Consider the following 26,806-nt stretch of genomic DNA (forward strand, 5'->3'; position numbering starts at 1 on the left):
GTCCTGAAGTCTATCCAACTCTCTCTTGTTGCTTTCAGGATGGGCAGCTGTACACACCAATATTTCTTTCTTTCTTTCTTTGTTTAAAATATTAATAAGCTACCTTTTAGAGTAGCTACCATAGAAGGTAGCTTCTAAACTATAACCTCACAAAACCAAACAAATAACAGGAAGCAGATAACAAAAAGCATTCTACTAATTATCCAGAAAAATAAATAAAACCAGTCATAATAATACTATTAAAAAAATTATTCCAAGTTAAAATGTTACAGAACCACAGTAGCTTTTGCTAAAAAGCCACCTGAAATAGTAGTGTTCTCAAAGGGTGTGGCAGGAAAGGATTGCAAGTGTGGTGGGAATACTCAAGGACAAAGAAACATTTAAATATTTCAGTTTAGTCTAGTATAGTATGAAAAAAAATTCTTTTCAGAATATGGATAGATATCATTTCAAAATGAGGGCAAGAGCAGCACACTTAGCTCAGTCAACACAGTATGAGACACTTCATCTCAGGGTTGTGGGTTCAAGTTGGGCAAAAGATTCCTGCACTGCAGAGGGTAGCCTAGATGAGCCTCGTGGCCTTTCCGATTCTATAATTCTATGATTCTAAGTGGTACCGACACTGACATTAAGTGAGGAGGAGGAAATGGGCTGCGTAAGTGGGAAGCACCCTTTAAACGCCCACTCTTCTGCTCTCTCTTCACTACATACGAAAAAATACTGTAACCAAAAATATCCACAACTAGAATTGAAGCTCTGGAGCCAGCAGGAGGTTGGAATACGCATCGCTGCTGCACTACCCCGCACACCAGCTGTTAGGTGGGGAAGCACAGCAGCCTAAACCAGGCTTCCTCAACCTCGGCCCTCCAGATGTTTTGAGACTGCAATTCCCATCATCCCTGACCACTGGTCCTACTAGCAAGGGATCATGGGAGTTGTAGGCCAAAAACATCTGGAGGGCCGAGATTGAGGAAGCCTGGCCTAAACAAAACTCCACTGCACCTCTGGTCTTTTGGAGGTTTCCTCTGCCCTCACTGATGTCCTCTTCAGGCTCCTAGAGGGGTCTTCCCATGAACCATGAGAACTCCCCAACTCTTTCTTGCCGTTTCCTGGTTTGAATTTAATTAATTCCCAGCACCAAGCGCATACGCAGTCGCACACCAGTTGATCACATGTAAGTTGGGCGGGGGGGGGGGGAGAGATGCCTGTAATAATAATGCAAAGGTGGCTCCCATGTTAGGAGAGGACTCAAAAGTGGGTCCCAAGTCTGAAAAGTGTAACAGGGTGCTGCAGGAAAAGTAACTCCAGGACAATCTTCCCCTTCCTCTATTTGTAATGACATGACATCATCACACTGTCCCAATTCCTTGTGGCCCACTAGGGCTGGGCGATATATCGCTATATCGTCTAAAACCAGTCTGAAGTCCATATTGTGGTATCAGTTTCATAATTTTTGACCTGGCAATACACCACAAATCATGGTTGGATGGGTGTGGGGGTGTGGGTGTGGGTGTGTGCGCGCTATGCAAAAATGACAATGTGGGGAAAACCATAAAACCAGCCAATGCTTCCCTTGATTCCTGCAGCCCCCATTAGCTCTGCCGACTTAGCTCTCCCCTGCTTCCTGCAGGGGCCAGTGAATCAGAAGAGCAGGTGCTGGCAAAAAACACAATGCAGGGAAAAACATGAAGCCACCCATGCCTCTTCTTGTTGTTTAGTCGTTTAGTCGTGTCCGACTCTTCGTGACCCCATGGACCAGAGCATGCCAGGCACTCCTGTCTTCCACTGCCTCCTGCAGTTTGGTCAAACTCATGCTTGTAGTTTCGAGAACACTGTCTAACCATCTCGTCCTCTGTCGTCCCCTTCTCCTTGTGCCCTCCATCTTTCCCAACATCAGGGTCTTTTCCAGGGAGTCTTCTCTTCTCATGAGGCGGCCAAAGTATTGGAGCCTCAGCTTCAGCACCTGTCCTTCCAGTGAGCACTCAGGGCTGATTTCCTTCAGAATGGATAGGTTTGATTTTCTTGCAGTCCATGGGACTCTCAAGAGTCTCCTCCAGCACCATAATTCAAAAGCATCAATTCTTCAGCGATCAGCCTTCTATATGGTCCAGCTCTCACTTCCATACATCACTACTGGGAAAACCATAGCTTTAAGTATATGGACCTTTGTCGGCAAGGTGATGTCTCTGCTTTTTAAAAAAATTTAAAATAGATTTTTTATTGGAATAATTCAACATTGATACACTTATACATACATATTATGGATATACAAACAGACATACATTTCATACAATCCTTAAAAATATTCACACATACCCATATACAATCCCGCACATACTTCCTTTTCCCACCACCGTCCCTGGCCCCTCACCCCACCCTGTGCTTGACTTCCAATCTACTCAGTTGCAATTTCTTTCCATTTCTATTACTTGCTTTCACACACTATTAAACCAACTTTCTACTTCTTCTGTTACACATTGTTATCCATATTATTTGATATTTCAGTATTTATAGTGGAACTTGTTTATTCTAATACGACTTCTTGTTTTTCAATATGATTTTGCAAATATTCTTTGAACACAAGATGTCTCTGCTTTTTAAGATGCTGTCTAGGTTTGCCATCGCTTTTCTCCCAAGAAGAAATGCCTCTACATAGCTCCATAGCTCCATCTTTATTTCAGACATTGTAATATACTGGTATATCACAACCTTTTACCTGGTGATATATCACAATCTTAAGAACCAGATATCGCCCGCCTCCTCCACATCATCAGCTGCAGAACCAGGTTGAGGGAAAAGAAATGGGTGATATAATGATGCCAAGTCGCATGTTTCTCTAGGTTCACAGTGCGGGGTGAGGAGGGAGAACATGACACAGGGCTGCCATTTTTAGTAGCAACCTTATGTTCGTTCGTCATTGCGTCTAGTTATGCCCTTAGAATATGCCCTCTACATCACTCTCGATCAACTTCCCGAACATTAAAAAAAATGTCCATATACAACCTTTAAATAGGCCTAACATCGCCCCAAATAGCAACCATTGGGGGGGGGGGGAATCACTGTGTGGAAAAGGCTCTAAGTCAAGTTTCGTTTAAAAAGTGACTAATCGACCTTCCCAGCTATAAATAAGATGCCAGGCTCCAGTGTGCAGAGCCCAGCTTGTGTGTGCAAGTGAGCACCTGTGCCAAGGACACAGGCCATGCACTTCTGACAGATTCTGGCATGCAGCCAAGCAGCTCAGTGCATAATGTAGGAAAAAGCCACCCTTTCTCTTCTGATGAGGCTGCAGGAATGCAATTCCGCTTGACAGCTGAATGTCAAAAGGAGAACATCGCTGAGCAGCAGAAGCTTCTGCTCTCTTTATTTCGAGCGCTTGAAGGAGATCACAAACAGATCCTTTATTTGGTTCCATTTGTACCCCCATCCTCCCACCAAGGACACATTTTTATTTGCACAACAACCCTGAGAGTCAGATTTGTTGCAGATATTAATATTGCACACTTTGATGCATGAAAACAGACTCGTTTTTTGGGAAATAAAACATTGTCAAGGCCCATAAGTTTAATTAAAGCTTTATTTGCAGAACATTCTTCATAACATAATAGAAACATCCAAATACCTCCCTAATACATATGCCACTCCAAGGCATAAACTCAGCATCTTCTTACAAAATATGAAATAATTCCAACAGACCTAGAAGCAGAGGTCTGTCTCTCCCCACAGCCTGCACCTTGACTTAGGCTGTTTACCTGGAGAGCTTCATTTTCACCCACACTCTCACAGTCTGGGAACCAAGAACTCCTTCCAAGATGGCGAATTTGCAGTTTAATACCTTTCATGTGATCTAAAGTTAAAACACCACGTCATAGTTACCTGAGAACAATAATAGTTAAGTATCAACCCATCAATGAGTTCAGAGACTCCTTTTTGTTCTTAATTTAGCTGCAGTGGAATCTTCCAGTTAAACTCTTTCACCGATATACGTAGCCATTCCCATTTCAGTGTGAATTAAACCAATTATACTTACCAAGATTACGTTGACCTTCCCAAAGCTACTCCGGTGTGGTTCTTGAATGAGTGAGGATTTGAACCCAATTATTTCCTTTGCAAGTTTAAAACTCAATCCAGCACACCAGCTTTTACCCTGCCTTGTGTATGGAAACAGGCAAAATAGATCCACTTCCATTAGAGTCCATCTTGAAAGCAACTGAATTTCCATGTAACAGGGCTGTCTTTGGGGAAATGTTTATTATCTTTGCCCCACTTACTATGTTTATTGCAATTACTGTATGGAATAGCCTTGTACAAGTGCCGCAGCCACTTATTGGCTAGTGCCTGTAACATCAACATGACAAGTTAGCACATGCCCACACCATTTTACGTACTTTCTTAAAAGTGTATTGTCATTGTGAATGTAGTACAGTGGCCATGAGACTGAACTATGAACGAGTTCCAGGCTCACCTCTCTCACGAACCCATGAGCAGGCATTAGTCTCTCTGTCACAATCTGTATTATGGGGATAATAGCACCGACCAACCTATGGTACAACACAAGGAAAGCGTGGTAATTTTATTACTTAATTTCATTCCGGGAACATAAGCTACTATCTGGCCATAATATATATATATATATATATATATATACTTAAATAAATAAGATGATCCATGTGAAGGACTTTGTATATTTAATATTTTATTGATTTTGTTTTAAAAAGTGCAAACATTACAAAAAGAGAGAGAAAACAAAGAATAAAAAATGTAAACCGTAAAACGTCACAGCCAGGAGGGACAAAAGGACAAAGATACAGCTCAGCTTCAGAGGGATAACAATAAAGTACTGACTCATAGAACGGTTCCCTTTACAAGATATATAAAAATAAAAGTATTCTCCACCTGGGAGTTCCATCATTATTAAGAATAAAGGTTCCACAAAGTCTCAGATGAGCCAGGAATTTTGCATATACCAGTGATACTGGGGGACAAGGTGCCTCAATATTTGTATAAGAAATAAAATCATGCCGTATAGCAAAAAATTGTCATTCAAGCTCTGCCCTTTGGACACGTTTAGATTACGAGATACCTGTTCAAAGAGGGCAATTTGCCAAACCTTTGAGTACCAGCAATATGTGAAGGACTTTGAAGTCCTGGCAGCAGTTATCTGGAGTCTCAGGCCAAATGCCTTGTATAAACTTATTTTGTGTGTGGCAAATGTGCATATATTTGTTTTATTGCTGCTGGACAAAGAGCGGCAAGAAGCTCCACTGAGCACTGAAGCCCACTCATCAGCCCTCCCTTAACTAGCCATTGCACATATACTTTTAAGCCTATTTTTACTGCACGAAAGGATAAAAAGGTAAAGGGACCCCTGACCGTTAGGTCCAGTCGTGACCGACTCTGGGGTTGCAGCACTCTTCTTGATTTATTGGCCGAGGGAGCCGGCGTACAGCTTCCGGGTCATGTGGCCAGCATGACTAAGCCGCTTCTGGTGAACCAGAGCAGCGCACAGAAACGCCGTTTACCTTCCCGCCGGAGTGCTAACTATTTATCTACTTGCCCTTTGACGTGCTTTCGAACTGCTAGGCGGGCAGGAGCAGGGACCGAGCAACGGGAGCTCACCCCGTCGTGGGGATTCAAACCGCTGACCTTCTGATCGGCAGGTCCTAGGCTCTGTGGTTTAACCCACAGCGCCACCCGCGGATAGGGACTTGCATTTTGCTTGACAGAAAAACAGACATTCTTAGGATACTGAATTTTGTGCCCAGTACCAATTTCTTCATTGGGACATCTTACACGGCAGTCCTATGTAGATCTACTAAGAAGTTAAGTCCCAGTGATCCTTATTCCTAGGAAAATATGCCTAGGATCCCAGCCCAAATCATGGTATATAAATGGCTTTTGCAGTGCTGCAGGAAGTGATGTAGGAATGGGAAGATTCAAGTGATTGAGAGCCCAAGAATGGCTGGATGAAACGAGAGGAAGGTGCAGGTTGGGACCCACTGGTAAACAAGTGCAATTCATGTTGACTAAGTGGACAGAGCTCATTGAGTTGATTAAGTGGACAAGGTTTATAAAAGCAAAGGAAACAAAACACATCTAGTCCATTCTGATGAGGTCCAAAATCATGGTGAGAAGCCATGCTTGGTGGGACTTTCCTTCATGGCCGCTTATTCTTGACAAAAGGCAAAAGAACTATTTTAAGCAAGGGCTTAAACAGGCTGTGAAGCATAATGTGTTTCAGCCTCGTCACAACTCTTTCACGAGGCCCTCAGCATACAGCTTCTGCAGCCTCTGATGGGCACATTCAGCTTGCAAGCGAGCCTCTGGTTCAGGATCCCAGCAGTCCTCGAGGAGCTCCTGTAGGCAGGCAGCAGCCTAGGGAGAAACACAGAGAAGCGGCAATGGGTGTCAGGAGACACAGAGAACTGGAAGAATCATTAGAGTGGGAAGGCATTGCAGGGGCAGATGTTTGGAACTGCATGTGCTCCAGAAGGTGAAATGTTGCCTTCAAACAGGCCTGCAAAGAAACAGCAACACATTTGTCTGCAAGTAATAATAATAATAATAATAATAATAATAATAATAATTTATTATTTATACCCCGCCCATCTGGCTGGGTTTCCCCAGCCACTCTGGGCGGCTTCCAAAAGAATATTAAAATACTATGATACATCAAACATTAAAAGCTTCCCTAAACAGGGCTGCCTTCAGATGTCTTCTAAAAGTCTGGTAGTTGTTGTTCTCTTTGACATCTGGTGGGAGGGCGTTCCACAGGGAGGGCGCCACTACCGAGAAGGCCCTCTGCCTGGTTCCCTGTAACTTGGCTTCTCGCAGTGAGGGAACCGCCAGAAGGCCCTCGGTGCTGGACCTCAGTGTCCGGGTAGAATGATGGAGGTGGAGACACTCCTTCAGGTATACTGGACCGAGGCCGTTTAGGGCTTTAAAAGTCAGCACCAACACTTTGAATTGTGCTCGGAAACGTACTGGGAGCCAATGTAGGTGTTTCAAGACCGGTGTTATATGGTCTCGGCGGCCGTTCCCAGTCACCAGTCTGGCTGCTGCATTCTGGATTAGTTGTAGTTTCCGAGTCACCTTCAAAGGTAGCCCCACGTAGAGCGCATTGCAGTAGTCCAAGCGGGAGATAACCAGAGCATGCACAACTCTGGCGAGGCAGTCCGCAGGCAGATAGGGTCTCAGCCTACGTACCAGATGGAGCTGGTAAACAGCTGCCCTGGACACAGAATTGACCTGTGCCTCCATGGACAGCTGTGAGTCCAAAATGACTCCCAGGCTGCGCACCTGGTCCTTCAGGGGCACGGTTACCCCATTCAGGACCAGGGAATCCCCCACACCTGCCCTCCTCCTGTCCCCCAGAAACAGTACTTCTGTCTTGTCAGGATTCAACCTCAATCTGTTAGCCACCATCCATCCTCCAACCGCCTCCAGACACTCACACAGGACTGTCACCACCTTCACTGGTTCTGATTTGAAAGAAAGGTAGAGCTGGGTATCATCTGCATACTGATGAACACCCAGCCCAAACCCCCTGATGATCTCTCCCAGCGGCTGCATGTAGATGTTGAAAAGAATGGGGGAGAGGACGGAACCCTTCTGAGGCACCCCACAAGTGAGAGCCCAGGGGTCTGAACACTCCTCCCCCACCACTACTTTCTGAACACGGCCCAGGAGGAAGGAGCGGAACCACTGTATGACAGTGCCCCCAGCTCCCAGCCCCTCAAGAAGGTCCAGAAGGATGTTATGGTCGATGGTATCAAACGCCGCTGAGAGATCCAGCAGAACTAGGAAACAGCTCTCACCTTTGTCCCTAGCCCACCGGAGATCATCAACCAGTGCGACCAAGGCAGTGAGATGGGCCTCTTCACATCCCCCCACTGGCTTTCTTCCTCCTCTCACCTCCAGCTCCACAGTCCTTGCTTTTGCCTTCAAGGTTTTCCTCAGACTTGCCACACCCTCTTCCCATTCTTATCTCCTTACATATCCCCGCCTTAGACCTTCGCTCCCAGATCTCTGCCATCTTCAGCTTCCGAAAGGTCTCTGGCTGTCTTAAAATTAATGCTCTTGTTCTCTTTTTGCTGACCTCAAGCTGACTACAAGGTTTTGTGTTGGCCCCCCTGCCAGGCTGGACAGGAAATCGCTGAAATGTCTGGGAAAATCTGGACATATGGCAACCGATGTCAGAAGTCTAGATGTCGAGGCTTTGGTGGATTTCGAGTTTTGCTCAACAACTTTGTGTCCGGATTTTCACTTTTTGCAATATGACAACCCTACTTTAATGGCTAGCAAGCAGGTTTCTAAGTAACACAGTGGCTGCCATTTTATATATTTAAAAAGACTAGCAGCCATTTTGTCATCCCCTTTGCAGTACCATAAACGACTGACATACTTCCATGTGGGCAGACAATGTTTTTGTTTCAATCATCTGCTAATATCGGTAGGCTGATTTGCTAAGTTGCTATAAACTGCGAGAGATTCTGAGCCTTTCTGCCTCCGTATTAAAAACACTTCCCTCCCTCCTCTCCCACCCGCAGTTTGAGTTTTCATTATCATTCCGTAACCAAAAATGACTCTGCAGCACTGGGGCAAGATTTGTTGCCCTAGAACGGCAGAGCTCTTTGAATCCACTTTAATTGTGCAAACCCAAAGTTCTGCTTCACAACTGAATCGCTCCCACAAAATACTGACATTCTGGAGGCGCCCCAAGATTTCAAAACCCTTAGCAGATTCTAAAGCAGGACCCTTTGGGAGAGTGTTGTAAACAAAAATTGCCCTTTTCCCTTATGGGGTATCCAAGAGCCCATATAGAGTCCTTACATAGGTTCCCTATTGGTAGGAGAAGATAACAGAGGCCAACCAGAGAATATTGAGAAGCAAAGCAGCTAGTAAGCTTGATCTTTATTGATCTGTTGCAACAGGGTGCTCCCCTCACCCGCAGGAGAGGAGGAGGAACCCAGAAAAATGGCGCACAAGGCCTTATAAAGACTTTTTGAATTACCACCCTGTAGATCAAGACCACCCCCAGAAACATCACACATACGTCACAGAAGGGGTGTAACCTAAGACCACCCCTCAGATACATCATACCTACATCACAAAAAAGGCGGTCTTAAAACAGAAATTTGAATGTTGTTTTTCTCCTGTCGTTGTTTATCTCCTGTCTGGCAGGTTACTTGATTGGATTGCCTGGGTATCCTGGCCAGTCTTTTGTAATGATAACTACTTAGTTCCTGGGCCATGTCACAGGCTCACACCCTATTCATATCTTAAATGTGCCCTTAAGACAGGATTTGTGAGGAAAGAGACAATGGGGAGGTTTCCCACTTTGACCTTGCAGAGAAAACATTTGCTCAGTTTAGGAATCAAAATGGTTCCAGGTCGGTCTTCCTGTGCTGATCTACGTACGTGCTTGGTTGGTACGCTTATGAACATTTAAACATGTATCTAAGACCTCAAAATTCCTATCACAAGAGCAAAGACCTTTCTTCACCTTACCTGCCCAATTCTCCTCCAAGCAGCTGGAATGGCCGGCCGACCCCTTTCCACGACAGCCAGACTCCTCAGTTGACTATATGTAGGGTTGCTGCCCAGCTCTGCTTCATAGGCCAGCTGGAACTCAGGGACCCTGTTTTCTGGAGAGAGGCAGAAGCCGGTGAGGTTGAAGACGGTGGATTTCCATCTTGTCAGCACAACAGGCTCACTGCACTACCAGCACCCCACAATCTAGAACCTGTTCCTACTTCAGAGTCCCCGTTCAGAGACTGCTAAATATTATTTCCTTATGGCAGCTGTAACGTCTGAAACGGCTTTCCGTGAGCTCAGCCTAGTTGTGTGAGGGCGAGTGAGTGTCCATGGCAGCATCTCTCAGCCCTGCTGTGAGTTAGGTCAAATCACAGAGGTTATCCGGTGTTATAGTTACTGTGTTGAGTGCCACCAAGTGGAAAGGATTTTTTTTTAAAGCTTTCATGCAGGAAAGCACTTTCATAAAGTGCAGGCACTTTCATAAAGTGCCTGTAGTCTAGTTTTTGAGGCGTAATCACTCTACTAACCCAAACAGCAGTGGTAGGTACAGGGCCGGATTTAGGTTTGATGAGGCCCTAAGGCTACTGAAAGTAATGGGGTCCTTTATATGTCCAGCTGTCCTTTGTCAACAACAAATTGTGTTGAATATATGCTATATGGTAATTTATGGACCTAATAGGTATCTAAAGCTATTTGCACACAAAAAATAATATGTATTTTATCAAAGTAATTGTTGAACTGAAATACAATTAGATATGTGCATCCAGTTTTTTTCCTTAAATTTTTTTGGGGGGGCCCAAGAGAATGGGGCCCTAAGCTATAGCTTGTTTAGCTTATACGTAAATCCGGCACAGGGTAGGCAGAGCCAAAAAAACAGACATCTTCCCTCACGGAAGCACTTCAGCTTGGAGGATACGGCATGTTCCCAGCATTCAAGCTCCAACATATTTACTGGGGGGTGGGGAGTACTTCTTTGCCCAACTAGTGGAGCGGTTGTGTATTGCGGTTCCTGTCTTGAGTGTCATGAACAAACATTGGATGGTACCTTTGATAGTTGTGGCCTGAAGCAGGGTGGTGTTGCTTACTGCTAGTAACCAAGAGGCAAGGAATCCAGTGCGGTGTGGACACAGCAGCAGACCCAACTAGGTACTCCTGCCACTGCGCTCACACCACACAGACACCCCAACCGCCACTGCTTTGGGCCCTGATCCCTCTTAGCTACTGGCAGCAACCTGGACATGGGGAAGCTTGATGAGCACCACCATACGACTGGCCTTTGACATCACTGATGGCATCCCTGCCCCTCCTGGGTACACACTCTGGGCCAGCTCCAGTTTTGAGAGGACAAAGTGCTCTCTTGGGATCCCTCTGCTTTGCCAGTGAGCAGGCCCAATGGCAGGCTTACCTGGTGATGATGGGCAGCAGCTCATCAATGAGAACCAGGTAGTGTGGAGATGCCGTTTAAATCTGCTACAATGCCCTTCCCATAGCAATCATTCTGGGTCATTGTAGGAAATTTAAGAGCCCTGCAGATATAGGGCAGGACAGAAATTTAATAAATAATCAATAAATTTAAATGGTGGCTCCACACTGCCTGGTGCTCCCTGTGTGGGATGGGTTTTCATGGGCAGGATATATTAATTGCAACTTATCCCTTCAGGCACCTATCTATGTGGGTTGAATAGTTTCAAAATCCCATCCTTGGCAGCAAAATTAAAAGCACAGGAATTGATTTGAGCACGTGAAGCTAAGAAAGTAATCTGGTTTTCCTTCCCCCTTCTCACCCTGCTTAACAAAGAATCAGGCAAAAACTTGTAAAGTAAGTTTAAAATTGAGATTTACTTACTATATGCATCGGTTCACAGCAATGGCAGCAGTAAAACCTATGCAGGCAAAATACTTATGTTTACAGTATAACAAGCGTCAGGCATGTGCCAGGAGATGGAGCAAGCACAAGACATGGCTGCCCTCATGGCTGGTCAAAAGGAAGTGAGAGAGGAACAGGAAGCACTATATGCTCCTTCCTTTCCAGGAGAGAAGGGGAAATGACATCACACAGAGCCCTCTCTACCAATTGTATTTCTATAGCCTGAGTCTATATATTATAGTCTGCCTATCAGCAATACAGCTCTGTAGAACTAACTCCTCCTCATGCTAACTAGCAAGAATATGCATTTCTTAGGTTTGGCTGCTTCCACACCTTAAACACTGTAAAACTGAGGCTCAGGGCAGGCTTTAGCGGTGGGGCCCCAGGGCCCCGGGCCCTAGCAAGAGGCCGGGGACTCCAGGTGCCAACGATGTTGTGACTCAGCAAAGCCATGACTCACAAGGACAACTCTCAAGGTAAAGTGAGAAGGCTCTTGTCAGGAGCAATATAAGTGTCTGAAGAATAGAGAGAGGGAGAGGATCAAGGAAACTGAGAATGGGAGATAGCGTGAATACCAAGATACAGTCATATCTCGGGTTGAAGTTGCTTCAGGTTGAGTGCTTTTGGGTTGTGCTCCGCGGCGACCCAGAAGTAACGGAATGCGTTACTTCTGGGTTTCGCCACTCGTGCATGCGCAGACGGTCAAAGCGACGTCACGCGCATGCGCGGAAGTGGCGAATCGTGACCCGCGCATGCGCAGATGTGGGTTGCGTTTACTTCAGGATGTGAACGGGGCTCTGGAACAGATCCCGTTCATATCCAGAGGTACCACTGTATAGGGTTGCCACATTTCAAAAAGTAATAATCTGGACACAGCTATTTTTAAGGAAATTCACCAACTTCTGACATGGTGATTTCCGATTTCCACCTGGACACTGTTTCTGGCTATGTCCAGGAAATTCTAGGCATATGGCAACCCTCCCAAGATACCCTCACGCCAGGAGCTCAATCCTGTCCCAAAAGCTGAATGCGTGAGAAGAAAACGCTTGTTTTTCATCAACAGCATGCCATGCCCTGGAACTGTCACCAGGTGGTAGCACAATCCACACCATCACCCTCACTTCAGAAGCCATCCTGTTTCCCTGCATCTGGCAGTGGGACCTTGAGGTGGAAGTTGAGGCCACTGTCACAAGGCAGGAGCATCTGCAAACCAGGTGGCAGTATGCCTCAGGGAGCAGAACCACCTCCTAACAGTGCCAGCGAATCAAATAGCTATAGATCAGGAATGAGGAATCTGTGGCCCTCCGAGTGTTGCTGGAGTCTATCACTCCTGCCCATTGGGTCTGCTGGCTGGGGCTGATGGGAGATGGAGCCCAACAGCATCCGGAGGCAGGGCCGGCTCTACCTGGAGGCAGAGTGCGGCAGCTGCCTCAGGTGACAAATTTTGAGGGGTGGAAAGTCTCTAGAAAGGTGCATCATTGTGGTCTGCCCTGCAGCCCCTAAGCTAGCTTGCTGCCCTGGCATGGCTAGTGCACCAGTGAAGCAACCCTCTTCAGGCAGCATACTCCTCTCACCCCACCAGGGCGTGGGCCCAGATCTTGGGGGCAGGGGACCAAAAGCTCTCAGGCTGGCCCTGTCTGGAGAGCACACAGGCTTGTCACTGACGCTGCTGACGGCCATTGTGCAAGAGAGCCAGACCACTCTGCAGCCATGGGCAAGGGCTTTAGGAGTTAAAAGAACACTTGTTCCATGAGAGCTTTTTGAACTCCCCAAGGTAGAGCAGGTGGGGAGTGAGCCAGAAGCTGCCAAAACTGCAATGCTCTGTGTTCAGCCTCACCATTTGTTGACTTCTTGCATTTGTGAAAAGCTACAAACATTTTTTTGTGGAACGACAGAGTCTGCTTCCAGATGACCTGTTCATTGGGCCTTCACCCAGACTTGTTTGCAGGGAGATTAGACAACAGTCAGCTATTGGATTTATTTGCAGTGAGGTTAGACGATGTGTTATCCTTCTTATTGTAAAATGTCTAGTGTTTTGGTGGCTCTGTTGTGACATACCCTCCTCCCCAACTCTAACTGCACAACCCGAATTTGCGGTATGTGACCGAATCCCACCCCAAAATAGAGACAGCCTGGAAGCGCCCAGAAATAGAAATAATGTTGATAAAAAGATGCATGGGGTGATGAAAAAAGGTAAAGGACCCCTGGACAGTTAAGTCCAGTCAAAGGTGACTATGGGGTTGCAAGGCTTTCAGGCTGAGGGAGCCAGTGTTTGTCCCCAGACAGCTTTCCAGGTCATGTGGCCAGCATGACTAAACCGCTTCTGGTGCAACGGGACACCGTGACGGAAACCAGAGCACACGGAAATGCCGTTTACCTTCCCACTGCAGTGGTAGCTATTTATCTACTTGCACTGGTGTGCTTTCGAACTGCTAGGTTAGCAGGCACTGGGACAGAGCAACGGGAGCTCACCCTGACATGCAAATTCGAACCGCCGACCTTCTGGTTGGCAAGCCCAAGAGGCTCAGTGGTTTCGACCACAGCGCCACCCGTGTCCTGTAATGGGGTGATGACCTTTGGGGCTGTGGATGAGCAGTGCTAGGCTGCCTCTCTCATCCTCTCTCTCGTTTGCTCACCTGGGAAGAGTGCAGAGCATCTCATCAGGCTTTCCCACAGCACCAGGGCCATGGAGTAGACGTCAGCCTGCCTCAGTGCCGAGCCCAAGTCTTGCAGGTTCAAGCTCTCGTCCAGAATTTCAGGAGCCATGTAGCGTGGAGCCCCTGCCTAGGGAGAATGTGGGTGAATTATGACACCAGCTGCTTGATGCAAGCTTTGGATAGGAAATGGCTATGCTCAGAGTTGGCACATCCTGCCCTGGTACTCCCTGGGCCAAAGCTAAATGGAAGGAATTGAGGGGATGCTCATCAAATTTGCAGGTGACACCTAACTGGGAGGGGTAGTTAATGCTGCAGAAGACAGAATTAGAATTCAAAATGACCTTAACAGATGGGAGAACTGGGCGCAAGCTAACAAAATGAATTTCAATAGGGACAAATGTAAGGTTCTGCACATGGGCAGGAAGAACCAGATGCACAAATATAGGGTGGGGGATACCTGGCTTGCTAGCAGTACATGTGAAAAGCATCTAGGGGGTTTGGTGGACCACAAAGCTGAACATGAGTCAACAGTGTGATGCAGCAGCAAAAAAGGCTAATGCTATTCTAGGCTGCATCAACAGAAGGATTGTGCCCAGATCAAGGGAAGTAATAGTACCGCTCTATTCTGCCTTAGTCAGACCACACTAGAAATACTGTGTCCAATTCTGGGCACCACAGTTTAAGAAGGATGCTGACAAGCTGGAACATGGGCAGAGGAAGGCAACTAAGATGATAAAGGCATCATGTTTTAGAGTTCTGTCTTCCAGCTGGAGAGAGACTTGACTTCAAACCCCTGCTGAAAAGAATCCCATGGTGATGATGGGCCTGTTCTGCTCTCTCAGCCTAAACTACCTCACAGGGCTGTTGTTGTTGCTGTTATCGCTACAATTTATTACCTGCCCTTCACCTTAAAGTCCCAGGGCAGGTTGCAGCAATTAAAATACAACAGGAGCAAAACTGGGGCAACCCTGAGTGGCTTGGAGGAAAGGTGGGGTGTAAATGTGAGAAGGAAATACATTCTGTGAACTGAATAAAGGAAGCAGACTTTGCATATTTTGAGCAATTTCCTTAGCCAGAGCAGCAGGCAGTAAGTTTTGCAAAGCACTGAGGACTCCCTTGCCCTACGCAGCCCAGTTCCAAGGCAGCTTATAGAATCAATATTTATGTCACGTGGCACATAGCTGTGTCCTCTATTGCTTTGCTGCTGCTTTGTCCCTGCAACATCTCCCGTATGAAGCAGCTCCCTCTGTCTAATGGTTGAGCAGCCCTGCAATTGCCACCCCCACTATCTTCTTGTGCCCCAATATTGCCAGGCCTTGAAGCTACCCCTCTTCAAACTGCTTCTCGTTCCGTTCAACCCCTTAGCAATGCAGGTACCTTGCGGACAATGCCTTCTGTGGGGCCCTCTCTCCACGCCTCGTGGCGCCCAGGCAGAGTCATGGCGAGGCCGAAATCCGTGATGACGCAGGTCCTGTCCTCCCGCACCAGCACATTCTGGCTGCTCAGGTCTCGGTGTGCCACCCCAGGTTTATACAGGCCTGGTACCAAGAGGAAGAGCATTAGCAGTGGCATGGCTGACCCAAAGCTCAGGCTTCACCCACCATGAACTTATCAAGACAATGAGCAGCGGGGAGAAAGCAGATAGAGGAAGAAACAGCACAGGGGCTGCATGGGAAAAGGTTTGACCCCCAAGCAGATCTCAGGTAGCAGGGGAGGGGAATTTTCTTTCTCCTAGACAGGCTACTTTCCCAGGTTGACGAATCCCATTCGACTGTTATAAGAATCTTAAGGTCTCAAACATAGAATATTCATAAATGCACACATATCTAAATATATGAACCATGTTTCTGAAATAGTATGGCAGAGCAATCCTGAAGCCATTTTGACTCTCCCAATGACCTCAAATATTCCTCTGCAGTAAGGGAGGGAAATGGGGAAAGCCTTCCCATTGTTTTTTTGCTTGCAAAGCCTGTTTTAAGGGCGTATTTGCGTATGAATAGGGTGAGCCTGTGACCTGGATTCAGGAACTAAAATATTAACCATCACAAAAGAATGGCCAATCAATCAGTGACCATTATCAGGTATCTTGGCAAGCAGGATTTCTGCTGTAGACCGCCTCCTGTGCTGTATTTCTGCTGTAGACCGCCTACTGTGCTGTATTTCTGCTGTAGACAGCCTCCTTCTGTGATGTATGTATGATATTTAGGGGTGGTGGTCCTGGGCTACAGGGTGGGCAATTTCAAAAGTCTATATAAGGGCTTGCGCACCATTGTTCAGGGTTCTCCTCCCTCCTGCGCGTGGTGAGTGGAGACCCTGTTGCAACAGTTCCTTTAATAAAGATCAGGCTTACTAGCTGCTTTGCTTCTCAGTACAGTGGTACCTCAGGTTAAGAACTTAATTCGTTTTGGAGGTCCATTCTTAACCTGAAACTGTTCTTAACCTGAGGTACCACTTTAGCTAATGGGGCCTCTTGCTGCTGCACGATTTCTGTTCTCATGCTGAAGCAAAGTTCTTAACCCGAGGTACTATTTCTGGGTTAGCAGAGTCTGTAACCTGAAACATCTGTAACCTGAAGCGTCTGTAACCCGAGGTACCACTGTATATTCTGTCTGGCCTCTGTTATTTTCTCCTACCAATAGGGAACCCACTTAAGAACTCTATACCGGCTCCAGAATACCCCATAAGGGAAAAGGAGCTGTTTTTCTTACAACGCGACTCTCATTTTCCTCTACAGCTCGTGCAGAAAGCGCCTTCTTCTACATTGGGCCCACTATTGGTTTCGCCAGCTCCTTCCACTGGAAACTGTCTTTGCATGCAGGGGAAGTCCCTAACTTACCATTTAAGAAGCATCAGCTGCCCTCACCTGGTTTAGGCAGCTAGTCACAGCTGTTTCCACGGGGTGGCTGCTGTCGCAGCTTCTTGGAGCCACAGATTAGAGCAATGAGAACAAACTACCCAGAAGGAGCACAACATGTTCCCTACCAGAGGTACCACCCCTTCCCAGACATCTAAGGATGTCCAGGGCAGCTGTGTACCAGCTCCATCTGGTACGTAGGCTGAGACCCTATCTGCCCGCGGACTGCCTCGCCAGAGTGGTGCATGCTCTGGTTATCTCCCGCTTGGACTACTGCAATGCGCTCTACGTGGGGCTACCTTTGAAGGTGACCCGGAAACTACAACTAGTCCAGAATGCAGCAGCCAGACTGGTGACTGGGAGAGGCTGCCGAGACCACATAACACCGGTCTTGAAAGACCTACATTGCCTCCCAGTACGTTTCCGAGCACAATTCAAAGTGTTGGTGCTGACCTTTAAAGCCCTAAACGGCCTCGGTCCAGTATACCTGAAGGAGCGTCTCCACCTCCATCGTTCTACCCGGACACTGAGGTCCAGCACCGAGGGCCTTCTGGCGGTTCCCTCACTGCGAGAAGCCAAGTTACAGGGAACCAGGCAGAGGGCCTTCTCAGTGGTGGCACCCGCCCTGTGGAACACCCTCCCACCAGATGTCAAAGAGAACAACAACTACCAGACTTTTAGAAGACATCTGAAGGCAGCCCTGTTTAGGGAAGCTTTTAATGTTTGATGTATCACAGTATTTTAATATTCTTTTGGAAGCCGCCCAGAGTGGCTGGGGAAACCCAGCCAGATGGGCGGGGTATAAATAATAAATTATTATTATATTATTATTATAAGGAACAATAAAACACATGATGATGATGATGATGATGATGATGAGCACCTCTGGGCCCACTGCCTCTTACCTTCCTTCCACAGCTCCTTGTGTAAGAAAGCAAGGCCCTTGGCAAGGGAGGACCCTAGCTTGAGACTGACGTCCCAGGAACAAACATGTTGCATGAGGAAATGCCGTAGGGACCCCTGTGAAGAAAGCACCATGCAACTCAATGCACATAAACTAGAGCAGTCTGACAACTGCAAGTGTGTGAGAATTGCAGAATTGAGAAGACTGCTGACTGTGAGAATAAGGCCTTAGCTGGAGACTACTGTACTCCTTTAGAGGGACATGGGTGGTGCTGTGGTCTAAACCACAGAGCCTAGGGCTTGCCGATCGGAAGGTCGGTGGTTTGGATCCCCGTGACGGGGTGAGCTCCCGTTGCTCGGTCCCTGCTCCTGCCAACCTAGCAGTTTGAAAGCAGGTCAAGTGCAAGTAGATAAATAGGTACCGCTCCGGCGGGAAGGTAAACGGCGTTTCCATGCGCTGCTCTAGTTCGCCAGAAGCGGCTTAGTCATGCTGGCCACATGACCTGGAAGCTGTACGCTGGCTCCCTTGGCCAATAAAGCGAGATGAGCGCCACAACCCCAGAGTCGTTCCAACTTATAGAACAAGAAGGTAAGCACATAAAATGCAGCGTGCTGTGCTTGTAATCAGGCAAATAATGTTTGTGCATTATTATATGCAGGCAACTATTTGCTCCAGACACACGTGTATAAATTGCCACTTGTGTGCACCATTGCTTGGGCACAACCTGAATCACATCGCTAGTTCCTGGCACTCACCAGAGGGTACAGCGTCAGCACCAGGAGGCCCCCCTGTTCCTTGTGTGGTCCTCCACACCCGGCAGCCACAAGCTGCACAACGTTGTCATGGCTCATCAGCGGGAGGCTGTGCACAGCCCACTCGGATGCAAATTGCCGGTAGCACAACGCAGGGAAGGCTTTGATGGCCACAGACTGCTGGCGGAATGTTCCTTGCCACAGCTTGGAGAACTGCCCCTCATGAAGAACCTGTGGGGCAAAAATAATTGGGGTGAAAGAGCCTTCCCTAACCCTTCAGATGCTTTGGAGTACAATTCCCACCACCCCCATCTGGCATGAGCAATACAGTGGTGCCTTGCAAGACGAAATTAATTCGTTCCGCAAGTTTTTTCTTCTTGCGAGTTTTTCGTCTTGCGAAGCACGGTTTCCCATAGGAATGCATTGAAAATCAATCAATGCGTTCCTATGGAGACCGTCTGGGGACAGAGGGGAAGTGCCGCTTCTCCCCGTTGCCGCCCCTTGGTTCAAAAGGGGTCCAGGGAGAGAGGGGAAGGCGCTGCGCCTTCCCCTCTGTCCCCGGAGCTTGCGGGGCTGGCAACGGGGAGAAGCGATCTTCTCCCCGCCACCCCTTGCTTCAAAAGAGGTCCGGGGACAGCGGGGAAGACGCGCTGCGCTTCCTGCTGTCCCCGGAGCTTGCGGGGCAAGCTTCGTTTTGCGAAGCAAGCCCATAGGGAAAATTGTCTTGCGAAGCAACTCGAAAACGGAAAAACTTTTCGTTTTGCGAGTTTTCCGTCTCGCGAGGCGTTCGTCTTGCGGGGCACCACTGTAGTAAGAACCGACCTGGACCTTGCGATCATCACCGGAGGTCCTTCTTTGTGTGCCTCCTCCATGAGAGGTCCATAGGACAGCAACAAGAGGATTGGCCTTTTCTGTGGTGGCTCCCTGGTTGTGGAATGCTCTCCCCAGGGAGGTTCACTCGGTACCTTAGATATTTTTAGGTGGCAGGCAAAAATATTCCTCTTCTCCCAGGCCTTTGCCTAATTACCGTAATTAATTTTAAACTCGTGTGTGTGTGTTATTGTTTTAGTTTGTTACTGTGCTATTTATTTTTCTGTTTTTATATTGTAAACCACCCTGGGATCCTTGGATAAAGGGCAGTATAAAAATGTAATTTAATAATAATAATAATAATAATAATAATACAATGCAAAACATCTGGAGAGGACCAGTTTGGGGAAGTCTTCGGCAAATTTTAGCACCCACTTCCTAACTCTAAGCACAGCCCTGTATGTTGTTGTTTAGTCGTTTAGTCGTGTCCGACTCTTCGTGACCCCATGGACCAGAGCACGCCAGGCACTCCTGTCTTCCACTGCCTCCCGCAGTTTGGTCAAACTCATGCTGGTAGCTTCGAGAACACTGTCCAACCATCTCGCCCTCTGTCGTCCCCTTCTCCTTGTGCCCTCCATCTTTCCCAGCATCAGGGTCTTTTCCAGGGAGTCTTCTCTTCTCATGAGGTGGCCAAAGTATTGGAGCCTCAGCTTCACGATCTGTCCTTCCAGTGAGCACTCAGTGCTGATTTCCTTCAGAATGGAGAGGTTTGATCTTCTTGCAGTCCGTGGGATTCTCAAGAGTCTCCTCCAGCACCATAATTCAAAAGCATCAATTCTTTGGCGATCAGCCTTCTTTATGGTCCAGCTCTCACTTCCATACATCACTACTGGGAAAACCATAGCTTTAACTATACGGACCTTTGTCGACAAGGTGATGTCTCTGCTTTGCCCTGTATAGCAGATCCCATTATTCTTGAAATGCACAATTTAAGTTCAAAAAGCTGTTAATCTGGAAGACATTTGGAAACTGAGCATACCTTGCTTTCTACCCCATGTGATCGTCATCTCACAAACCGTGCAAGCTTCTAGTCTTTGTGGTTAGAGTGGGGAAAGACAGAAGGGCAGCGACCCTCAAGGCATAAATACAAGCTTAACAGCAAAGGCAACCCCTCTCCCCCACTTCCTAGAGAATAATTCTGGGAACTGTAGTTTTTTGCTGGTATTCAGAATTCTGAGTTTAGCCGTTCACAGAATACCTCTACACAGATGAGCCTTAAACTGGATTTTGCTCCAATTAGTTTGCAGCACGACTGTTCACAGTGGCTGGACTATATAATTGGTTTATAAATAGCTTTCTTCTGCTTTCTATACCAGATGAACAACTCTCAGACACGACACAAATAGCACACTAGTCATCAAAAGGTGCTTTCTTTCCTTCCGGGTGTCTGTTGGGACAACACTGCCGTCACAAGGCAAGCCTTCTCTTTTGCAATCATGACAAAGAAATACAACAGCAGCGGTGGGGGTGTATGGAGCTACTCTTATGCCATTGATGCGTCAACATTAGATAGTTGAATGTCAAACAGGAAGTCAAGGAGTGCCATTATGAGTAATGCAAATGGACAATCCTCTGGCCCATGTCAGGTTTACATTTGTATTACACTACAAAGCAATTAAGAAAGAGCCCTTTAACTAAGGCTGCCATATGTCCAGAATCTCCCAGACATAGCCAGGATCCGTCCATCAATAATGGTGTCCAGGTGGAATTTCTGAAAAGCCACCAATGTGTCTGGGGACACCCGGGTGTATGGCAGCCCATACTGGAAGTGTGGATTTCTGAAAAAAATAGTTATAAAGCTTCAAAAATAAATAAATAATAATGGAGATCTTTCCCTTCCTTCCTTCCTTCCTTCCTTCCTTCCTTCCTTCCTTCCTTCCTTCCTTCCTTCCTTTCAATATCTTTATTGAAAGTACAAAAAGTACATAATTATATGTGCACTAAACATGGTGAGACGTAAATAAAAGAGAGAAAAAACAAAAGAGAAACAGAAGGAAAAACAAACGGGGGAGGAGGGAACCCAAAACTATATATTTTACAAGGTTGTTATTGTACTTCACCTGATCTTAACCTATTACAGTATTTGTAAGAATGGATTCCAAATGTCACTGAATTTGCCCATGGCAAGCCTGCATTTATATGCAAGTGGTTCGTATGTTGCAAGTTTGTATAAGCCTTCAATCCAATCATAGAAGGGAACCACGTTTTTATTTTTCCAATTCATTGGTATGAGATCCAGCGCCGAGGGCCTTCTGGCGGTTCCCTCATTGCGAGGTTACAGTGAACCAGACAGAGGGCCTTCTCGATAGTGGCGCCTGCCCTATGGAATGCCCTCCCTTCAGATGTGAAGGAAATAAGCAGCTATCCTATCTTTAAAAGACATCTGAAGGCAGCCCTGTTTAGGGAAGTTTTTAATATTTAATGCTGTATTGTTTTTAACACTTGATTGGAAGCCGCCCAGAGTGGCTGGGGAAACTCAGCCAGATGGGCGGGGTATAAATAATAAATAATTACATTATTTTTTATTTATTATTATTATTATTATTATTATTATTATTATTATTATTATTATTATTGTTATATCGGTCTTTTCGCTGTGGTAAGGGTATAGAGATTGTCCGGATTTTCAGTTTTTGAAAAACGGCAACCCTACTTTAACGTCACTTGAAGCAGTTAGGATTGTAAGGAGAAGGCAAAAACGACACAGGTGCGTGTGAGAGATGCAGCAAGGTCAGATGCAAAAGAGAACCAGGGCCTGCCTACCTATGAAGGAAAGTGAGGCAACTGCCTCAGGCGGCAAGATCCACATGAGCAGCAGATCCAGCCTCCAAGAAATGCACTGTCTGCGCTGCCATGGTGCCAGCAACAGCTGCAATGCACTCCTTGGAGGCTGGATCTGCCGTCTCCTCAGTAGTGCTCCCTCCTTTTGGAAAAGAGGAGATGCTATTGGTCTGCTCCCACCCTGCTCCTCGTGTTTACCGTATTTTTTGCACCATAACACTCACTTTTTTCCTCCTAGAAAGTAAGGGGAAATGTCTGTGCGTGTTATGGAGCGAATGCCTGCGGCTGGAGGAGGGGGATCTGCTGCAGTCGTGAGCAGAGGATCCATGGTTCCCCTTCCTTCCCTCCTCCGTGGTTAAAAAGCATGGATCCACATGGATCCTCAGGATTTTTGCATTGGGCTACTCCAAACTCACTGTCAGATCACATGTCTGTGGCCACAGCATGAACCACAAAAATCATATATCCACTATATCGTTTAGAATATTTTTTTTCTTGTTTTCCTCCTCTAAAAACTACGTGCGTGTTATGGTCTGGTGCGTGTTATAGAGCGAAAAATACGGTATATTTATTGTTACTGACGTAGATCTTCCCTCATCCCTTCTTCCCCTGTGGGGAGGAACGCCATTTTGTGTTTCGCGTCAGGTGCCCAAATGCTGCCCCCGAAACCAGGTTGGCGTTTCCCACGGATAAAGCAAGCAAACTAGGGCGACTCTCAATGGGCCCATGGTCCCCCACAACTGATACCTGAAGGAACTGGAGATCTGGAAGCTCCTGTGTGGGAAGTTTCCTCTCGGTTTTTGGCTCCGAGCTTGTAGTGACCTTGGTGAGCTCACCGCTTTCTTCTGGGCTCAGCAGCAAAGCAAGGACTTTCCACTGCCTTAGAACTACAAGGAAAGAAAAATATATTTGCTCCTGCAGCAAGACACACGTCCCAAAATTATCAAAGTCCTGCACAAATTACGCAGGTGTTCTTATGTTTGCCTAATTTGTATTGCTGGTCATGGGGAAGGCCAAAGGCAATGAAGAGCCATGATCCCGGGCCACTAGAAATCCTGCTCAGCCTTTCCTCACCCAAACTTGAAATTTCAGTGAGGTATGTAGTGGTTTCGGGACGCGGGTGGCGCTGTGGGTTAAACCACAGAGCCTAGGACTTGCCAATCAGAAGGTCGGCAGTTCAAAACCCCGCGACGGAGTGAGCTCCCGTTGTTTGGTCCCTGCTCTTAGATATATGTTTAAATGTTCATAAGTGTGTACCAACCAAGCACGTACGTAGATCAGCACAGGAAGACCGACCTGGAACCATTTTGATTCCTAAACTGAGCAAATGTTTTCTCTGCAAGGTCAAAGTGGGAAACCTCCCCATTGTCTCTTTCCTCACAAATCCTGTCTTAAGGGCACATTTAAGATATGAATAGGGTGTGAGCCTGTGACCTGGCCCAGGAACTAAGTAGTTATCATTACAAAAGACTGGCCAGGATACCCAGGCAATCCAATCAAGTAACCTGCCAGACAGGAGATAAACAACGACAGGAGAAAAACAACATTCAAATTTCTGTTTTAAGGCCGCCTTTTTTGTGATGTAGGTGCGATGTATCTGAGGGGTGGTCTTAGGTTACACCCCTTCTGTGACGTATGTGTGATGTTTCTGGGGGTGGTCCTGATCTACAGGGTGGCAATTTCAAACGTCTTTATAAGGCCTTGCACACCATTTTTCTGGGTTCCTCCTCCCTCCTGCGTGTGAGGGGAGCACCCTGTTGCAACAGATCAATAAAGATCAAGCTTACTAGCTGCTTTGCTTCTCAATATTCTCTGGTTGGCCTCTGTTATTCTCTCCTACCAATAGGGAACCTATGTAAGGACTCTATATGGGCTCTTATCCAGTCCATATCACTAGCCCAATCTGCATCGCTACCCAGGAGACAGCAAAACAGAAGTCACTGTTTACATGCTTGGAGAGAGCTGGCAGGAAGAAGTGCAAGGCCAGTGGGTTTTGGGGGGGGGGTCTTCATCAGAGCCCCTGCTAAGTTTTGGGCATCAGCTGGTGCCCAGCAATGCTGACTCCTGGCGCCCATTCTGTGTGTTTGGGTTTTCTATGTAAGGCAAGCAGAGATTCTGCTGTCGCCGTTCTCTGAGCAGCCTGCAGATGTGCTCCCTTCTTCCCTCGCCTCTAACTGAATGTTGCTGTGTAACAACCCTTACTGCAAATGATATACAATGAATTGAAGAAAATGTTCCATTTAACATTTGTTAAAAACCCCCGAGGCATTTTTGTTGGGGATCGTAGGGAAAGACCTGCCAAAAAAGTTGAAAAACATCTTCATGTATGCGACAACGGCCGCAAGAGTTCTGGTAGCACAAGGATGGAAGACTGAAGAAACCCCAACTAAAGAATCATGGCAAGAAAAATTGACGGACTATGCAGAACTGGCAAAATTGACATATAAGCTACGGGACAAGGATAACTGTGACTTTAAGGATGAATGGGAACCTTTCACAAAGTATCTGAAGATGCAACAAAGCGAACTAGACTCCTTGGCAGGTTTTGAATAAACATTCACAATTCTTTTACTGATAATAATCAGCTAAACAGTTTGAGGATCTATACAACTTAGTAACATGCAGAAAATAGCATTATTGGAGAAACCAAAGACTGGAACTGAGGGAAGTCGGGGTGGGGGGTTCTGTGGAGGGGAGGGAGGAAAAATGGGGGGGAAATAAGGATATGTTTTTGGATAATATGTTTTGTTATAACTTTGAATAAAAAAATAAAAAGCAAATGCCTTGCCCCCACGCCCACCCCCAAAGTCACAATACCTAGAAATGCCAGACAGCCCAGGAAGAGCAGAAGAATGCAGGAGGTAATGATCCAGATGTTCCCACTGGGCAGTGACGCAGCTGCAGAGATAAGAGGGGAAGGTATCACAAACATCTCCACTGCGGTGGGAGAATCGGTTCAGCGCGTTCCACATTTCGGAGGAGGAGGAAGGAGAACAATATCTTGCAAACCCCTTTCCCAGGGTGTGCACTCCCAAGCCTCTTGGCTCCAAGCCTTGGGCTTCAATCCCACCAGCCACTCCTCCCTCCCTCCCTCCAGGTGCTCGCAGGCCTCTGGCATGTCCTTCTCCAAGACCTCTCTGCCCAGCCCTGGCATCAGCTTCCCTCCATCTCCGCAGCACTTTCCTCTGATGTTTTAATTAAAATTAAAATTGGGCAGGGGGGGAGAACATCTCCCACTCCATAGGCAGCCCCCTTCTCATCTCGACAGCCAACATTCCTGCATCCTCCCCGTTGCCTTCCCATGTTTAAAGGCCTTGCTGTGCTCTGCAGTGCTCTGGCGCGGGGCAGCGGGGAAAACCAGGAAAGGCAGTCGCTGCAACACAGAACTTTGTGCAAACTTGTGCAAAAGAAGCAACAGTGCAAGGCCCTTACACATTCTGTCTGGGGCTGGTGGGAGTTGCGCATGGTCCCAGATAGCTGGAAGGGACCTGCTAGCAAAGGCTGCAATCGATTGTAAAGCTTCTTGAGGGCAGGGGCTGTTCTGAAAAGAGTAGAACATACACCAGGGATCAGCAAACTTTTTCAGCAGGGGGCCGGTCCACTGTCCCTCAGACCTTGTGAGGGGCCGGACTATACAGTGGTACCTCAGGTTACATACGCGTCAGGTTACAGACTCCGCTAACCCATAAATAGTGCTTCAGGTTAAGAACTTTGCTTCAGGATGAGAACAGAAATCGTGCTCTGGCGGCGCAGCGGCAGCAGGAGGCCCCATTAGTTAAAGTGGTGCTTCAGGTTAAGAACGGTTTCAGGTTAAGTACGGACCTCCGGAACGAATTAAGTACTTAACCTGAGGTACCACTGTATTTTGGAAAGGAAAAAATGAACGAATTCCTATGCCCCACAAATAACGCAGAGATGCATTTTAAATAAAAGGACACATTCTACTCATGTAAAAGCACACTGATTCCCAGACAGTCTGGGGGCCGGATTTAGAAGGCGATTGGGCTGGATCCGACCCCCGGGCCTTAGTTTGCCTGCCCATGACATACACTGTATAAAATAAAATGCAGCCTGCGTTGCACTCGCTGCAAAGCTATCTTCAGTTTCGCAAAGCAGTGCTTAGCTTGTTTCCTTTCTTTATCTGGCCAAGGCCTAGTGTAGCACTCCTGAGGGGGAAAGAGTGTCCTGTGTAGTCTAGTTTCTCTGAGGGAACATGCCTGTTTTCTTTTCTCATTCTTTTGTCTCTAGGGATGTTTGCAAAACAGATTGCTTTCAGCAAAGCTATACTGCCAAGACAGAGAGCCGGGTTCCGTTCCTCTCTCAGCCCTGACACTCAGAGGATGGTTTGGGTCAAATGCTGTATCTCAGCCTAAGCCAGGGGTGAGCAAAATGTCAGTCTGCTGCTGACATATTTCAGGGTGATTCGTAGTCAGTGCTTTTTTTCTATTAAAAAAAATGTTTAGGGGTACTCTCATTTTGACTCAAGAAAATCACCACTTTATAGTTCAAATTGGGGGACATAAATACAGTGGTACCTCAGGTTACATACACTTCAGGTTACATACGCTTCAGGTTACAAACTCTGCT

The 26,806-nt window shown here is 46.9% G+C and overlaps 1 protein-coding gene across 2 annotated transcripts in view; it reads right to left on the bottom strand.

Moving 5' to 3' along the window:
* Positions 1–4,673: 4,673 nt before the first annotated feature.
* AMHR2 (anti-Mullerian hormone receptor type 2) overlaps positions 4,674–26,806 on the bottom strand; it is a 34,944-nt gene continuing 12,811 nt past the window's right edge. For both annotated transcript variants that reach the window (XM_082212593.1, XM_082212592.1), the window contains exons 3-10: positions 25,037–25,117; positions 22,967–23,106; positions 18,572–18,799; positions 17,818–17,932; positions 15,436–15,596; positions 14,038–14,185; positions 9,508–9,644; positions 4,674–6,372 (exon numbers count right to left, since the gene is read on the bottom strand). In XM_082212593.1, the coding sequence (XP_082068719.1) occupies positions 6,244–6,372; positions 9,508–9,644; positions 14,038–14,185; positions 15,436–15,596; positions 17,818–17,932; positions 18,572–18,799; positions 22,967–23,106; positions 25,037–25,117 (1,139 nt within the window). In that variant the 3' untranslated portion in view covers positions 4,674–6,243. The remainder of the gene's footprint in view (positions 6,373–9,507; positions 9,645–14,037; positions 14,186–15,435; positions 15,597–17,817; positions 17,933–18,571; positions 18,800–22,966; positions 23,107–25,036; positions 25,118–26,806) is intronic.

The sequence above is a fragment of the Podarcis vaucheri genome, assembly GCF_965113315.1.
Source record: "Podarcis vaucheri genome assembly, chromosome: 2".
Taxonomy (NCBI): domain Eukaryota; kingdom Metazoa; phylum Chordata; class Lepidosauria; order Squamata; family Lacertidae; genus Podarcis; species Podarcis vaucheri.